We start from the raw sequence: 19,120 nt of genomic DNA on the forward strand, positions 1-19,120 counted from the left end.
TGTCACCAAGATGCTGTTGAGAAACTGGGTCCTGAAAGTGTCTCGGCCTCTCTCAGTCTCTGGAAACCTACACTATGTGTCCAAATGTTTGTGGACACCCTTTCTAATGATTGCATTCAGCTACTTTAAGTTGTAGTTATTGCTGATTAACACAGATTTGCAAATGCACACAAACAGCTGTAGAGAGGGACCGTCAATAGAATCTCTGGAGCAGATAAACATGAACCTATTGGCATCATGCTGCCTAATGCCAGGCTTGGGCTAGAGGGCAATAAACCCTCCAGCAATGAGCTGTGGAGCAGTGGAACTGCAGTGTTCTCTGGAATGATGGAAGGTGGTGCTCCGTCCAGTATTTTTGGGATGTCTTGGGAAGTTGGGAATGATGTGAGGTGGTGATTATCAAACATCCTGACCTCACTAACGCGCTTGTCGCTGAATGCGATTAAATCCTCAAAGCAGTGCTCCTCCTCTCTAGAAGAAAGCCTTCTTCCCTGGACAGTAGAGTTAGCAGAGTTACTCCAACAAAAACAGGATACCTGCTTTTCAACACCTCTGATGTCAGAAGAAACAATGAATGAGCAGCTGTCCCAATACTTTTGTCCATTTCGTGCACCTAGATCTGCACCACAGAGAAATATAATGCAGTAAAATTCACAGCGGTAGGAAAACGCAGAGTTAGGAGTCTTGCCCAATGACTCTGGGTGTAGCATGGTGGGCTTGCTTGTCCAAGGAATCGAACCCCTGTTGCGAAATGACACAGGTGGTTTTTTAAGGGATGCCACAGAAGAACCACTTTTGGTATATTTGTGGGAAGAACCTTTTAAAGGTCTGAAGGATCTTCACTTGCCAATTTGAAGGTTCTTCACTCCCACGTATCTCTATTAACAACTTAGATGCTGGATGTACTGAAGAAGCTCCACTGCAGTCCTATAGGGAGCTCAGTACTTGAGAAGTTTTAGAACTTCACAGGCTGTTCCTTCTTCTTCTGAGTCATTTCACTGAAACAACAACACTTTTACCTGAGTGCGGGTTTAGACGACCATACCTCCACATCTTAAAGCCTTTTAAAAGCCAAAAGCACACATTCCAACCTCCTGAACTCACGCTAACCACACTCCAGGTGTGAAAAAGCGAACAGCTGACTGTACTGCACAAACATGCCCTATCCTCACTCTTATCTGACTGCTGAATCACTGCTGAATCACGACTAGTTCCTACTGCTATTAAACATCATTGCCCAGAAGTTTCTCCAACATTTCCAGCTTTCCCCTTGCCACCCACTGGGAGCACAGACACACACAGTGGTGGGAGCCAAGTCCTCTAGCCAGAGGGAAAGGAAAGACTGGATTTGAGAGGGGCTGGGGAGTCTCAACCTTAATGAACAGCTTCCATTTAGATAAATGCACATTCCTCCAAAGAGCTTGAGGGACTCTGCTACACTCAGAGTCTCTCGAAAGTGCCAAAAAGAGGATCGTCGGAGCGATACCACAGAAGGCACACAGAAGATGCTTTTTAATGGATGGAATGGATGCATTTAGAGAAGTGTTGGTGTGAAGAACCTCCACTTAATGGAAATCAGCAATACAAATTACAGGGTGTTTTTGAACTAACGCCATTCCTAGAGCACTTTATTGGAACACCTGTATAGCTACTCACTCATGCAATTATCTAAGCAGTCAATTGCTTGGCAGCAGTGAAATGCAGAAAATTGTGCAGATACAGGCCAGCAGCTTAAGGTGGAATGCTGGAAAGAAGCCCACTTCGGATTTCACTTCTGTCCGCCAAGAACAGAAAGCTGAGGCTGCAGTGGCTCAGCACAGGCTCACCAAATTGGAACAGCTGAAGACTGGAATGATGGAATGTAGCCTGGTCTGATGAATCTGGATATCTGCTTAGAATCATTGCACAGATAATATGGCCTTCACAAACTCTTAACAGACTCAGAAGAACTTTTTTTCACAGTATATTTAAGTTTTTTTTTAATAGCTGCCTTATAAACTAACAAATAGGCCCAAGCTAACCTGGCTAGCATGATGCTAACATAGTTAGCTACTAAAAAATATTTATTCACCTCAATTTCTTAACTTTACTCTGTTAATACGGTTGCTGATTGCATTTGGAAACCTGTTTAGATAACGTAATTTTTAATCGCTACACCATAGTCATAGTGATGGTCACCAGCTAGCTACATTTCCAGGGGAGCTGCGGTACTGGAAAACATACCAGGAACCAAAAGGTGAGTAGTGTATTGGAAAAAGTACCAGAATAAAAAGGTAAGTTATAAGAGTCTAGTTATAAGATGGTGTTCAGGAAGGTACACCCTCCATCAACTTGAACTTCCCACTGGAGACGGTAAGAGGGTGACCTGCTGAGGATACCATGCTTCCTGGGTGTCTGTATGCCACCTCCAGGGGGTCGTAGTGAGGTTAAAGAGGAGGGCAGCAGAGGAGGTGCGGACATTCCTCATCCACATTTCTCTCAGAGATCTTCATCAAAGAGCAACAGTGGGTGATTATGAGAACCTCACTGTTTTAAAACGTCACAAAATGCTGTTTGTTTCTGTTCCAGAAGAGTTTATGTGGATTTACTGTAAGCTGAGGAATTTTCTCAGCCACAAACACGGAGCCATCAGTTTACTGTAAGATACTGCGAGTTTAGCCAGCTCTTTCCTCTCATTGTCTGGCTCAAGTGGCGCTCTTGCAAAATGAAGAAGTATCAATTTCATGAAACTTCCTCGGTTTGAAACGATAAAATCAGAATTTAAATTCACACATTTTTCCCCGTCCCCCAAATGTAGCCGACCAGCCAAGTCATGCCTTGTTCCCAAAGTAGGCTGATACAGTAACGGCCGCTCACGTCCACCAATTGTGCACAAAAGACATCGCTTGCCTTCAGTTATCTCCTGATCTACCTCCGGTGTCTCAACGGTGTCCACAAAGACCAACAACAGCAGGAAATCCAGGGACTTTCATGTTGGAATTTGCTGCTTATGTCACTGGAATGAATGGAATTGATGTTGTTCACTTGGTCCAGGTGTTAATAAAGGTGGGATCTCGCTGCCTGGGAAACCAAAGAATTGAATGTATGGGCTATACATTCAATTCTTTGGTTTCCCAGGCAGCGAGATCCCAGAGAGAGCCGCCCTGACTGGCCAGCAAGCCTCTTTTGCTAACGGAATAACGACCCCACTAAGGTTTTCCACAAACATTTTCCAAAATGTGGGTGCAGCTCGATGGTGGGTTTTACTGATGGCGTAGACGCCACTGGCTGTAGGCCTCATCCTTATAAGGAACACTATATGTCCAAATGTTTGTGGACACCCCTTCAAATGAATGCTTTTGGCTACTTTTAGTTACACCCATTGCTGACACAGATGTGCAAATACACACACACAGCTTGCTTAGTCCTTGTAGAGAAGTTTTGCCAATAGAATAAGACTCTCTGCAGCAGATAAACTTTAAAATTTATTGGCACTGTGCCTAATGCCAGGCATTGGCTAGAGGGGTATAAACCCCTGAGTATTGAGCTATGGAGCAGTGGAACTGCGGTGTTCTCTGGAATGATGGTTGGTGCTCCATCCAATACGTTTGGGATAAGTTGAGGATGAGGTGGTGTAGTGATCATCCAACATCCTGACCTCATTGCCGCTCTTGTGGCTGAATGCAACCAAATCATCACAGCAGTTCTCCTCCAAAATCTAGTAGTAAGCCTTCTTACTCCAACAAAAGCAGATAAACTATTTTTAATACCATTGATTTAGAAAGAAACCATAAATAAGCACGTGTCCCAATACTTTTGTCCATATAGTTGGGTGAAGATTCTCCTAAATTTAAAGTAGTAGAACCAGGAGAACCCAATCTTGGTCCTGGTGATCTACCATCCCTAATCTAACTCACCATGTGCAGGCAATAAAGGCTTTCGGGAGGATTTGAACGGTAGCCTCAGAAGTGTTAAAACTGACCTCCTGGTCTGGGACTGGAAACCCCTGCACTGGCAGGCCATACACCCTTACATAATGCAGAGTTCTTCATAGGCAGGGTTTCTGATATTTTATCCCAGTGGACTGTGGAAGCAATCATCTCTTTAGGATCTACGCCTGTAGCCTGTATATGTTTTTGATATTTTTTTACTGTGACCTGACCTGAGGTCACTATGCCCAATGTGAAGAAGAATAGCCTATAAAGCCCCCCAGCCCAGCTCTGCGTTCTCCGGAGCTCCATCCAAAACCTTTATGAAAAGTTACAGCACCATTTGTGATCCAGAACTAATCATCCAGCATCCATACCAGACCTCACTAATGCTCTTCTGGCTGAATGCAATCAAAACTTCACTGCAGTGTTCCAATACACCGTGTAAAGCCTTCTCAGAACAATACAAGCCATGCCCGCAGCAAAGGTGCTGTTAGTACCTTTAATTGCAGAAGACACGGAGGGGAAGCAAGAGTCTATAAAGTTTTAGACTTGAGGCATATTTTATAGTTGGACTGCCTCCCAAACGCCCAGGGTTCAGTTGGCAAGCAGGACCATAAGCACTGCACAGCATCTGGAGATTTGGTGGGCATTCTGATTTGGCTTCTCCATTCATTTTTCTGTTCTACCACCTGGTCGAAGTGCATGGTCTCTGGCTCGTACGGTGCTAAGAAACCTAACAAAGTATGCAAAGGGACAGATGGACTACAGCCTGCAATTGCAGAACTACAAAGAGCTCCTATATGTTAAGCAGAGCTGATAAAATGGGCCTAGATCATTCCAAACCATGGTGGTGTTGATACTAGAGAGCAGCTCATCCCCCCCAGACTCATCTAGTTATGGGAATATGGGCTGCTATGTGAACCAGGCCTCACAACCGGCTTCCTGTGGCAGTGTTTGCAATAGGGGAGCTCAACTGTGGCAAATGAGGAAGTAAAAGCCAGGGAAGGGAGTGGGTATCTGTTCTAGGCTACAAGCTAACACTAGTTAACTGTTTTTTACCATCTCCAGCTACCTTCTCCAACAGCCGTTCCCTCAAAAACAAACTAGATTGGCTCTGACTAGAGCTAAACACACATTAGAAGGGAAATCTGTTGTGCGAGGACCTCAAACCTAGGGAGGCAAGCAGGTGCTAGGCTAAGAGCTAACCGGCTACAATCTGTTGTGTGAGGACACAGTGTGGACAGTGATCTGGCAAGTGGGGGTAATTGCAAAAAAAAAGAATTCATAAAAATAATGTTCTTGTTACAGTGCTAAAATTAAAGCTATGCTAGGCTAGCTACATGGTTCCTGTGAGCTGTCCTGGTGATGTAAACCCAGCAATCACAGCAATCAACATGTTTTCTTCACAAGCCCAGCAAGAAAAATCAGTGTGCCTGATTCTGAGGCAAAATAACAGAGTGGTAAATAAGCTTGTAAAGCTTTATCTGAGCATTTTTCACCCCAAATAATGTTACATACTTACTATTTATACATCAAACAACAACCGAAATACTCAATAAAAACACCATGGTCTTACATGAAATCCCACCATGAAGGCAAAACTGAGCATGTCTTTAAAAGTGGCACTTTTAAAATCAAATACAGGTTCCTAAATGGTTCTTGCATTGGATATATTGTCATGCAACAGCATTAAATGGTCTAGAAATAGAAAATCTGATATAAAACATTTACAAACATTTAGAAACATAAACAGGCTCTTTAAAAGGGGTTCTCACACTCCTACATCTCATGTTTAAAAACGGCTATTTAAAGAAGCAGCTATTGTAAGACAAACCGAGGAACCATGGTGTCACCCCCAAGGACCCTATTGGCACCTTTAACCATGAAGTTACGTAACCACCTTCAGTACTAAACCACAGTCCCCCGACTCACCTGATGAACGAACAGACAGCACCCCATCATTAGGAACTGACGTGATGTTCCTCAATCCCTAAATCACCCCAAAAACTCAAACTGGCGACGTTTCCACTGGCGACTCGCTCATCAGCCGGCACAGGACACACTGAGGTATGAGTGTGTGTGTGTGTGTGTGTGTGTGTGTGTGTGCGTACAGGAGACAGGGCCTGTGCACGACAAACAGGATGTGCTAGAGGGGAAGCTGCAGCAGTGCTATATCGGGGTAGAGCAGGGCTAACCTTGCTGTTTTTGTTTGTCGTTCAGTCAGTGGCGTCAGGACCTCTTCAGACGTCCTGAAGCAGAGGGAGACTGTGCCCAGAGTTCCCTTAACCACAGTGAGGGACCCACCACCCAGCTTAGTACTGGTGTTCTGGGATGTGGGCCTCTAGGTTCTAGGGTTTAGAACAAGCTGGCCACTTTTAAAAGTACATGTGCTGTAAATGATAATTGTATGCAGTCAAATGCAAAAGTTTTAGCACCCCTGGTGACATGACATGCTTGTTAGCACAGTGTATGACAGTACAAGGTTTTAACCTAGTTTACTTGTTTTTACACAAGCTAATATTTTAATGATTTCAGTTTTTAAAAAAGAAATGTAACTAAGAGGCGGAGATTACGATTTCTATCATATACTGCAGAGAAATATTTAAATCTGATCATGAATTTCAGAACTGATCTACTAAATTAATAAGAATGAAGTTAAAATCAATTTAATTGATCTAGAAAAAGCAAGTTTCCAATGTTGTTAATATGCTAAACTACGTTGTTAAAAGTATCAGATCCTTGAGGAACTTCTGGAGGTTCTTTAATTTGAGACTGTGGAGGAACTTCTTAAGGTGCTTTGAGAAATTTTCAAGAAAAGGTTTTCAGAACACAAGGGTTCCTTGAAGGTTCATACTGAAGAACCTCCTGAAGAACCTCCAAAAGTTCCTCAACCTTTAACAGTGTACTCCAAGGCGGAGTGATTAAGTAACAGTATCAGCCAGATATATTACGATGCAATTTCTTGCAAATACTGCTGAGAAATTTTTAATTTAGACCCCGATGTCTGAACTGATGCACTTCTTTGTTAAAAATAACAGTTTACTAAAGTTAAAATTAATTTGTTCACTTATTTGAACTTTACATAGAAAACATGAGAACGATTTTTCAGCTTTTTTAAAAGAAAATGTTTCTGTAAAAAAAGGTTTTGTTACAGTGTAGGAAAGTTACCGAATTGAAACAGTTCCTATTTTAAACTACTACAAGTTAAGTGGATAAGTAACAGGACTGCATTAAACTGTATTTTAAACAATGTTATCATCTTTTCCTTGGATATTCCATGTCTTAATACTTCAATGGGAATAAGTGAACATTTTTAACAAGGTGAACACTTTCACACATGTAAATCTAAGTAAATGATAAAAACACTAGTACAGACTTGTTTGTGAGAACAGGAAACCGGGAGATCCCTACGAAACGTCCTGGAAACAACATGGCTTCCTGATAGCATTTCCTGCATGAAGGTTGTAGACTTGCCCTGCTCACCTTAAGACTGCCTCGTGTCTCTTATGTCTTTTTTATTCTAATGTTTGGATAATTTACATCAAATGAAATGTCCTACCATACTACAACGATGAGATACAACATACACATATGGAGCACTACTAATCAGATAACGGTCACGCCCACTGTCTAGATACATGCTCCAGAGCGGAAGGTGTACTGATTGCAAAAAACAAATGTATTTAAAATATGACTTTGTTAGATTAGTTTATTTTTTTTTATTACATTTGAAAAAATTAAAAAAACAATATTTGGTGTATTTGGTGTATGAAAAATAATGTAGTTGATGTACTCATACTACAAAATGCAGTAGCTAGCAGTAGGTAAAGGAACTATTTGGCTTGCTGTAACGAAAATACAATGTTATCTTTGCAAGACTATTGCATGTAGGGTTATTAACTTTAAAAGAGACATAAAACTATTACTAAAATGAAAACAGTAAGAAAAAGTAATAAAATAAAAGTGTCCCTTTTTAAAATACATATATATAAAATCTAAACCAAACTCTCAGTAATGTCTACTGCAAAACTAATAAAAACAATATAGAAAAAATGACCAAATTAGATTTATTTTTTGTCATTTTCAGTGTAATGTTTGTAACTGTCAGTGAATGTTACTTTTTGCTATATTAAAGGAAATCTTGTCGATCTTAGTCTTCTGTTGGGCTAATTTTATGTTTAACTGTTTATTCTAGCCTCATCGAATGTATGTATGAATACAGCTTTCTTTACAGTATTATAAACTAAAATAAAAAAAACTCTAATAATTAGTTTACAGAAACAAAAAAACAAAAACACTGAACTTGAATTTAAAACCAAAATCTAAGATCTAAAAAGAAAAACAATACAGTTGATTGCAGGTTTAATATATATATATATAAATTTAGTATATTTTCTAATATAATAATAAATCAAATATAAAATACTCCAAAAACTAGCACATGTAAGTTTTTAAGATTCTTCAATTGTTTTTATAATAATAATAATAATAATAATAACAACAACTACTACTACTACTAGTACTAGTATTATTATTATTCATAAAGTCGACTATTTGAATCTTTTTAAGCAGCTGCAGTGAAACAGTCCTGGAATCTGGGAGTGCTGTAGCCCCCTCAGCACCTTACTCCCCATGCCTCTACATGTGAATACAATTAGAACTCATGCAGTAAAAACATCACCATAACAAGCCACAAAGTAGGACAGTGACAGTGGTTTAAATCTGTACAGTTTGTCTTTGGAAAACTGTGAACTAAACTCCCCTCCTGAGCTGCGAGGGTCATATTTCACAGTTGTGCTGCATGAGGATCTAGCACCATGTCTCCTTTTGGAGTTGAACCCCATACATCTTGCATATTGACACACACTAACACGCTTCTAACACATTTATCAGGTTCACCAAATGTGAAAGCAGTATTAACCAGACAGTTACAGTTTGCTTAGTCTTGTGGTTACCTAAGAACACTCAAATGAATCATGACTTGGTACTAGAGGTGACCTGAGCGTTTGTAACCTCAGGTCAGGATCAGGGTAGAATGGATCAGATTGCCACGTCTCAGCAATGATGCAACAGTGAAACACCAAGTCTCTGAGTGACAGATGGATCAGGGCTGCACAAAGTACAAACTAAGCCAACGGGGAAACTGAGCAGTACGCCGAAACATGTTTCCACTGGTTGAGCCCATAATAACCTCTGAAAAGCAGCAAAAGTATAGACTCGAAGGACAATTCTTCAGTCTGCAAGCTGTCGCATATACAGTAGAGTAATGAAGTGGGCACCCCTGGTCACAATTCCTGGTATTTCAGTGAGTAGAAGATGACCTCATCCCAAAAGGCAGGGGGAAAGATTTGGCAATTGGTGTTGGAGACTGTAGATGCCTTGTAGATGCTCACCTGACATTCAACTGAACATGCATTAAATGAGACAATATAAACTTAGCGGTTGGCAGTGTATGATATTCAGGACCAGGCCAGGATAGACAGGATAGGATCTCGGCTTGATTTGCGTCTAAATGCCGGCTAGAGGCGTAAGCCAGGGGATTATCTCATCATTACAGTTCACTGAGCCATAACTACCAAATGGTTTATTTGTCAGCATCGTGCAACTCAACCATATATTTACATTTTACATAAAAGTACGCAGTAGTTTCTTTGCTCAATTTGGTTCTGGACATAATGAAAATGCTGCTATGTGGTACCAAATATTTGCACCTAGTCGAGATGCTCCCAAGATTTCATTTGCATGTTCTCCACAATCCCAGCTGGCAGTCATCTCTGCAATTGCGTTGGTTGTGTTCCACACGAACTCTTCATTGTTGCACTAAGTCAATTATCTGTGTGATTGAGGGTCACGCAATGGTTTCCAGGTGTTGAGGCATCAACATCTACCCACACTGCATCTTTTTCGAAAGCAAACAGGGGCAACTGGGGGCTATGAGAAGCCGGATCAAAACACGACGTCCATTGATGGAAGGGTAAACTAGCAGCACAGAAGCCACTGGAGCATGCTGTGATTTATCAGATGATGTAAACAGAGCCGAAATGATTTTTTGAAATACAAGGGCCCAACCTGCAGTGTTTGGAAGATTGAGAAATTGAAATAGCAACCTAGTGAAACCTCTCAGAACTGAACGAGGAATTGATGTAGCGTGATCATTCAAGAGTAATTTAATCTTCAAAAGCCTTCAACCTGAACAATCTTCATGAACGCTAACGAAGACCATTAAATGTAAGGCTAAAGGTGATCCTCTCTCTTTAGCATCATACACAGCATTATTACAGAATTACATCTGGGTATGGGAGCTAATCAAAGCTCTTTCTCCGCTCAGACCAAATAAGTACATCTAACGGTCCTTGATTCCAAGGGTCGTAAGTTCTGTTATAATGCCGGGATCCAAATCGGTTTCGAAGCATAATAAAAACTGACGCTGGCACAGCATCTGAGAAATACAACTGAGTTTTGGATTGGATCTGTACAGTTATGATTTGTTAGAAGACAATAACAACTTGCACTTCAAATAAAGGCTGATGTCAGTTTGGTACTGGGCTGATTCAAAGCTACATATCCAAAAGATATACAGACAGGTAAATGGGCTACAAAGCTAAGCGATGTTTGGCTGGCAGTTCTCCACAATGCCGGCTCAGGACTGCTCCCTCACAGGAGAGTTTAATCAGAGACAGCGTGTGCTGGAGGCTACTGAAACCAACGAATGAAGGTAACACTTGTGGAAGATTAGGCTAATATTTCTATGGAAAACAACTTAGCATCTCATTATCAACATCAACACTTACAGCATGAGTCAAACTCCTGCAACTCCTACTCCAGCTGTGTGGAGCTACAGAAAGGTCAAACCAGAATGATGATTTACTTCGCCTTGAGTTCATTTCTGCTCAGAGGTATTCTGAGGTAAGCTTTCCATTGTACAGCAATTCACTTGAAATCATTGGAAACTCGAGGGCTCTCTTTTTTCCGTCTGCAAACAACCCTAACTAGGGCTCACGTGAAACGCTGGCAGAGAAAAGCATGTTTTGTTATGATTTTTCAGATGTGGCTGGCCCGACAGGCCTTATCTCGATCACAGGCCTTTGTTGAAGATAGGAATAATTCCTTCCCAGTCACAGCAACTTGGCTGCTAATCCACAACATGGATGACAAAGTGCTCCTAGCTTTGATGGGGAGCCAGACAGGAGGCCTGGATGTCCAATGGTCAAGAGGGGGCAGATGGAAAAGCCTGGAACAGCGAGAACAGGTCTCGAGCTGGCCTGTTCCAGCAGTCACGCGAGAGAGACTCCTGCCAGGCACTGTTGTAATCAGCAGAAAGGAAACCAAACCCTACAGACAAAGCTCTCCGGCCATCTGACCCAGATCATACAAATCTTATCGCCGATTGGTCATGCTAAGGAACTGAGGCTGGCAAAGATTAATGGGAGGCCTTGCTAATCTTGGGTCGATGCCTTCTGAAGGTAAATATGAGCTGAACATGTGACTCCGCAAAGAGTTAGGAGCTGGGTATTGACATCTGTTGGCTCAGGAAATCAGCCTAAGAACACATTCTGCAAATTTACAGAATATTTACTTTATAGCCATTGATCAGTCACAGATTTATTCGGATTAGAGGAGCTTTCAGGAGTTGAAATCAGAGAATAAAGAACTTTACTGTGTAAATCAGTTTGGAGGACCTTCAGCCAAATATTTAGCAGAACGCTGCATTCGTCCCTTCCGGCTAATCCAAAACAAATCTTCATGCTAGCTGCGTGGTACGTAGACTTGCAAAGGGTCAACGAAAGGTCTCTTTTTCAATAGCTATCTGATGCTATCCAGGCTGAGTTGCCAAAGTAAACCAGCATTGAGTAGGAGGGGTGGATTGGTTTGCATCACGCAAACCCAAACAAGAAAGCCGGAAAACCATAACACAAAATGAGAGCTGCAGATGAAAAAGAAATGCTCCCTTTATGGAAGCCATTGCTGGAGAAATGGCCTAGGTGCTGTGTGCTCTTCGACCGTGGACGGAAATGCTATTGGTTGAAAGTAGATCCGAGCAATCCCCTAGATAAATGACCACAAAGGCAAAGGCCAGAAGAGGATTGAAATGTAGCGCAGTCTTCAGAAGCAGGGATTGGGTGTTGAATATCTTTGCTTAAAGAGCATGCAAAACATCTTCACATGCACTATATGGGCAAAAGTCTTGGGACACCTGCTCATTGGGACACTGTTTCTCTTAAAATCAAGGGTATTATAGCAGGAGTTTGTACTGCTTTTGTTGCCGTGACTGTCTCTACCGTCCAGGGAGGAAGGCTTTCTACTAGAGCACTGCTGTGAGGATCTGAATGCATTCAGTGCCAAGAGCGATAGCAAGGTCAGCATGTTGGATGATCACCACCTCACTTTATCCTTAACTCCCCCCAACTCAACCCAAAAGTATTGGATGGAGCACCGACCATCGTTGCAGAGAACACTGCAGTTCCACTGCTCCACAGTTAATGCTGGGGGGCTTTATACCCTTCTAGCCCATGCCTGGCAAAAGGCAGCATGGTGCCAGTAGGTTCATGTTTATCTGCTCCAGTGTGTCCTATTCTATTGGCAATGCCTTACGTATGGGGACTAGACAAGCTGTGTGTGCATTTGCACATTTGACACAAATGCAGATACAGTGTCTGTTTCCTAAAAAAAACGGGCTTTTGCTGCTCCAGCCCAGGCTAGTGCGCCCCCAGGAGGTTGAAATTTCAGTTTGTAGCTCCGCCTCAATTGATGATGAAACAATTCGATGTACAAAGCATGTAGAGAGGGTTAAGGGCCTTGCTCAAGGGCCCCAAAAGTGTCAGCTTAGCACATGTGGGTATCGAACCCACAACCTTGCGATTAATAACCCAGCACTCTAATCACTGAGCCACCTCTTTTTTTGTAGGGTTTTTATGACCTTAATAAAAGGGTTAAAATGGTCTTGCTAATGCTAATCTGCTAATTCAAACAAGTGTGTTTTTGTAAAAATTTGAAAGATTTAATTTAAGATTTAATTAGTAGGTTTAATATCAACAAATCAAATTAGGTCAAAATCGGTGGCTATAGATAAACACATGGCCTCAGGAAAAAACAAAAAATACAAGAAGTAAGAAAGTAAGCCAAACGACATTCACAAAGTCATACCATGCAAACAAACAGAACTTTAATCTGGCCAGTTCTACCAAGGACTAGCTGTGATAAAGATGGCACTGAAATGCTTTGATAGCTCTTCAAAGGCACAACATCTGAAGCTACGTCTCCGAGTGGCATTTCTCAAATGTCTGCAATGGCAAAAAAATAAATAAAAAAATGCAGACTGAGTAAGAAGGCTAAAGGGAGGAGGCAGATCTGCTGGATTCATTTGGTGTCCTGTTGACGTCTTAGAGCATGTGTATTGAGCATTCTACGGCTCAAATGTGATCGCTGGTGGGTCAGGGGTTCTGCTTTTATCCAGCTGTGTTGATTGGACACTAGCTAGATAATATAATGCAGTCTCTAGCAAGCTTAGCAAGCTTAGCAGCTAACGTTAGTGGATAATCAGAGTCAGACACTCTCACCGGACAATTGGAAATATCGGATCAATGATCTGCAATTACTTACTAATCTAATCTAAACAAATAAAATAAAAAAGCAGATATGGGCCAACAGCTTTAGCTCTTTAGGGTTTACTCAGAGAGCCTTCCTCCCTGGACGGTAGAGACAGTCATGGCAACAAAAGCAGGACAAACTCCTGCTATAATATCCTTGATTTCAGGAGAAACAGTAAATAAGCAGGTGTCCCAATACTTTTGCCTATATAGTGCATGTGAAGATGTTTTACATGATCTTTAAGTAAAGATATTCAACACCCAATCCATGCTTCTGTAGACTGCGCTACATTTCGATCCTCTTCTGGCCTTTGCCTTGTGGTCAGTTATCTAGGGTATTGCTCGGATCTACTTTCAACCAATAGCAGATCAAGTAAAAACCCATCCAGGGAGCAGCAGTTCTGCAACGCCTTGTTGACAAGTGAGGGCAATAGATAATGACCAGACTGGTTATAGCTGACACAAATGCTGCAATAACTCAGATAACCAGTCTGTACACATCAAATCTTAGTCGGGTTGGGCTACAATAGCAGAAGACCACGTTATGTTCCTCAGCTTTCTGCCAAGACCAGAAAGCTGAGGCTGCAGTGGCTCACCAAAACTGGACAGTGGAAGATTGGACAAACGTAACCTGCTCTGCCAAATTTCGACTTGATGGTTAGTCTTGGTAACTCCAAGAGTCATGTTTACCACAATGCCGTTTAAGGCCTGCACGTGGTTAGTCTTCAGTTCCCTGCAACCCCCTTCCCCAGTTACTCACCCTCACTGTACATTCACTGCAGTGCTGCTAACACATCTTATCTAGCTGTCATTTCTGACCTCCCTTTAAAATATGAAACAGCATAAATGTTCCTGAGAGCTGTGCCACGATAAGAAAGACGCAGGCTTTAATTTAGGAAAAGACGAGGTCTGCTTTCTGCAGAGAAGCACAGAACGCCACAGGATGAAAAACAACAGCGCACCTTTTTGGCATGACTCGAACTGGAAGTGGGAGAAGATCTGATTATCTGACCGATTTCTGCTCCAAATGTTTAATGCCGGCACTCTGCACGGAGGTTGTGTTTAAAGTCATTAATAAACCCCATGGAGAGGGCGAGGAGATTTCCCCCTCCAGCAGCATTTGGCAGCCAGAGCGGGCAGAAGAGCCGAGAGCGATCGTTTAACCCTGAAGTGGGGCTGTGTTTGTTCCACCACCATTTGGAGTGTGAGGTGCCAGGCCCTGAGCTTGTTTGTGTTGGCAGCTGTAGGCAGCAGACTCCATGTCTGTGGAGGCATCGGAGCATGCCAGCTGGTGTCAGAGCGATTTGTAGAGGGGGGTGAGGAGTGAACCGAAGCAGCATCCAACATCATGAACACAGGTTCAAATCTGTTCGGGAGTAGGGCTGTTCCAAATGCAGGAGCCAAAGGACAAATCAAAGAGGGTGAGACGAGGTACTGTACTGGCAGTCACTGAGGGTCATGCCTTTTATACGGAATATATATGTCCAGCTCCATGTCCAGCTCCAGACTTGGCAGAGAATAGTGTAGCACAGTTTGGTTCAAATGAGCAGTTAAGTACCAGGATTTGTTGGTGTGCTGGAGGGGGCGCTGTTGAGCAGTGAACATTTAAGAAAGTTCAATGACTATTAGAGGAACTCGCACTGTAGTCGCACTGTATCCCTGGGTGAGTCAGTCTGCAGTCAGTCTGAAGTCTTCAGAGGTGGCCTTTAAATGTGGCCTAGAACTAAAAACTGTATGTAAGGCATAGCTAACTTGGCATAGCTGAATAATGAGAATTCAGTACATGGAAGTGACAAACTTCAGCAGAAATAAATCTAGCAGAACTAAACCGGATCTGGAAAACATGCCAATTGAAAAAACCCTAAACTGTTACATCACAGTCTTGACTAGTCTTGATATATACCCCTAAAATGTACACACACCCAGCCCCCTAATAAAAGCAGTAAAATTCTATGGCCACTTTGGGAGAATATGGCATTGTTGATACTACAGACCCTGCTAATTATCAGAATACGCATTACAAAGCAAACCAGGCCTCATGGCCGTGGCTTTTCCTGGACCAGTGTCCGCAGAAGAGGAGCTAAAAAGTGCTGTGCAATGAAGCGAAAGCCGGGGAAGCGAGCGGGCGCTAGACTAAAAGCTAGCCCAGCCGACTAACCACAATATTTTCGGCTAGCTAACCACACACTGCATAGAGAGGACTCCAAGAGGACAGCAACAGCTACAATTACAACATGCAAAAACAGTGTTCCTGTTACAGTGCTAAAACTAAGCTAGGCTAGGCTATGTGGCTCCTGTTATCCCTCACAGAGACGTAAACCAGCTAATCGAAGCAGAGCTCCAACAAGCCCTCCGTAAGAGGGAAGCGCGCTTCATAAAATAAGGTAAAATAACAAACACTGCCAGGCAGCCGGCGTGCTTGGAGGAAAGCACACCAGCTTTAGAATGACACCTTAAGAGTGATGAGAGGAGAGAGCGCCATCTACCCACCTGGAGAGCATGGCCAATTGTGGGATTGTGGTAAAGCGACATGACTCGGGGTTCGAACTCGCAACCCCTGAGCCATCGTAGTAGCTACCTGGCATTAGACCAGTGATCCACTCTGAGCCCCAGTAACACAATCTTAAGGTCTCAAATGGCCTTAAAACTGACAGCACTCCAATGCTTTCAATTCCTGAGATGCAACAGCATCCAGAAACAACTCAGATAAGAAGTACAACTATTAGATGTTATCTAGAACACTTCTTCACAATTCCAAGCTAATTATCTTATCGACTTACGTTTCAATTCAACGTTTGAATTAGATTAACATTCAGGTGCACAGACCTAAAACTTTTCTCCAACTGTGGACCTTTAAAAGATAACTGCCTTCAGAACATTTCGTACCCAGTCGCAAAGTTAAGCTTTTACTGGGAGGGATGCAAGTTGTGAAAGCTCTGAACTATCCTGCATTTCTAGACAGCTAGTAATATACAACCTCAAGTCAAGGCGACGGACCTTCAAGGTGGAAATACCACACAGGACGATCAGGGCCAAGTGTTTCAGTGCTTAAGTCTTCTCACCAACCTTTTAAAAACCTTGAGATGTTGGGGCCTTTTAGAGCTACACACTGCTAGCTGGCAAAGACAAGGGCTTCCAATGTTCCTGATCAGTGACCCCTCAGATGCAGCTGATCAGCCAGGACGGGTTTGGTGTCTGAAGTTTGCTTCTTTAGTTTAGAATGGGAGATGCTAGGCTAACACTGCTAACAAACACTGGGCACTAGACTGTCACCAATCTCATTTCTGTGAATACGCACCTGAAAACATCTCTCAAACCACTTAAAACACATCCAGATCTTCATTTGTTTTGCAAAGACAAACTGGTGTGGGGTTGATCACGGCATGACCAGGTCTAACTTCTAAACTTCTCTGCAGAGCTGCATGGTAATGCAGTCATTTTGAGTAACTGTTCCAGTTTTATCATAAATGTTGAATCCCTCGAACCCCACGTATATTATTCATTTTTTAATCCTTGTGGGAAATATTTGGTAACTGTTAGGTATAGCCTATTTTGAGAAGTCCCACAGGGTTCTATTTTAGGACCTATGAAGCTGTTAAAGTTAAATATGACAGCAATGTGGTTATAAGTGTGATGAACCGAAGTGTGGGCTTACATACAGATGCTTTTTGATAGATTTTCAAAGCAAATAAGTTAAAATTGTGAGCGTATATTTACAGAGATGGAATTGGTGGCAATCTTAATCCATTGCTTGTTAGCATTGTTAGCCTAGCATCTCCCACTGCACACTAAAGAACCATACCAAATATGTCTTGGCTGATTACCTGCAACTGGGGTATGTGATCAATTGTGTTCAATTGAAGCCACTCATCAATGGTAAAGAACCACTGTTGGACCACCACTGACCAAATCTTACTCATACTTAGACTTCATACCACTTACCAGACCCCTGTAAACCACTCTTCTTGTCAGTACACCTTGCTGGCATACAAAATGAAGATTGCACACCTTCTGTTGATGCACAATTTAGGTTAGTTGTTCTTCATCAGGGTTCAGTTTCTGACCACAGGAACACTGATGGCTAGAAGCTCCAGGTTGGTGGATTATCTTGAACCCGATACTGAGGTCACTGAGGTCTGTAAAAACCCCAGCAACGCTGCTGCACCTATGATGACAACTACCATGTCCGTGTCACTACTGTGTTGCGAATGGTCCACCACCCAACCCAACATATCTTGTCAGTGTTGGCCCTGGGGTGGCTTCTTCCCATTGATTGACTGATTGAGCTTGGCCTTTTCAGAGAGAGGGTTGATATGCTGTGCAGTAACAGATGGACAACAACTGTACAATTTTCAGCAATTGTATACCTACAAAAAAGGACCTATTTGTAGGCTGTACTTCAACTGCAATGTCTGAAGACCTTCTGATTGAAGACCTTCTATTCTTCTTGTTCTTCTCAAGGTATTACTAAGAACACTCAGCTCTTAAAGGAGCCAATATAGTTACTTTTGACAAACAAGAGCTCTGGCCCTGGGCTCTACAATAAGGATAGGAGAAAGGGTGAGTTAGCAATGACAAAAAGGCTAGGTTATAAACACTAAAGACAAGGACGAGATGTATCGTTTGTTTTCTCTGTAGATGAACTGCTTTTCTGAGTAGACATAGGAAGTTCTTAAGTGTCTCAGCTGGGCTTCCTCTAAAATAAATGATTGTGTGCAGGAATTTTATGTCTCGGACTACAGACTCCACAGTTGGGGCTCATTCATCTTCCAAAAGCTCTTGTTGCCGAGGTCTTCTCGAGACTTTCGGTAATAGCTGTTCACACATGAGGCAATGACCTGATGTCTTACAGCAGAACCAGAAGCAGTCCTTAAATCTACCTTTGTTTTTGTTTCTTCAGAACCTTCGTCGTACCCTGGAACCAGCCAGCAGTCCTGGCCAATCAATCAACACCTTCGGCACACTTCCAAGTAGCTCCAGTCTCTCTAATTTAGAGGAAGCAGCCGGCACAGCACTCTCATTATCTTCTGAGATGTGAAAAAGATTGAAACCTAATGGCTCCAGCACAGATCTAAAAAGAAGACCAGGTTGTGTTTCTAAAATAGCCTTTCTGTACCCAATACCCCATGTGGTTTATTGGCATGGTAACTCCACCTAGAGCCTCAAACTCGGTGTTATGGCAACAGAGGGAGAGAGAGAGAGAGAGGCTTCGAAAATGTCCTCGCTGTGAAGGTGTGCTGCGGACCGATGGGGAACACGCTCACGCTGTGAAGCATTGGCCCGTCTCATATCCTTAACAACAGCCTGCTGTGAGGGATTTTTTTCTGTAAGTCAAGTTTTGGATGGTACATTGTACAGGATTCACAGATTCACTGAGTCACAGAATTCATTTTCCTGAAATAGCTCAAAAGGTGGACAGTTCTGCTCAGGATTTTATATAATACAGTACACAAGATAACTGAGGTTCTTTATTCGGCTGCCCACTTGGGCCGTGACACCTTTGCAAGTACAAATGTACCTCTACAGAGCCAACTTTTGTCACTAAACTTTTGATACCAACATAAAAAAACTGATATTAACTAACATAATTTAAGGTTAAGTAGGTCAAATGTTTGTGGACAT

The 19,120-nt window shown here is 42.4% G+C and overlaps 1 protein-coding gene across 1 annotated transcript in view; it reads right to left on the reverse strand.

Annotated features, from left to right (window-relative positions):
* The window catches only part of arhgef3 (Rho guanine nucleotide exchange factor (GEF) 3), a 77,567-nt gene extending 71,607 nt beyond the window's left edge, over positions 1 to 5,960 (reverse strand). Inside the window, exon 1 of the mRNA XM_072666220.1 lies at positions 5,844 to 5,960. Within this exon, the coding sequence (XP_072522321.1) occupies positions 5,844 to 5,873 (30 nt within the window). The 5' untranslated portion in view covers positions 5,874 to 5,960. The remainder of the gene's footprint in view (positions 1 to 5,843) is intronic.
* Between the last annotated feature and the right edge of the window lie 13,160 nt (positions 5,961 to 19,120).

The sequence above is a fragment of the Salminus brasiliensis genome, chromosome 21 (assembly GCF_030463535.1).
Source record: "Salminus brasiliensis chromosome 21, fSalBra1.hap2, whole genome shotgun sequence".
Lineage (NCBI taxonomy): Eukaryota > Metazoa > Chordata > Actinopteri > Characiformes > Bryconidae > Salminus > Salminus brasiliensis.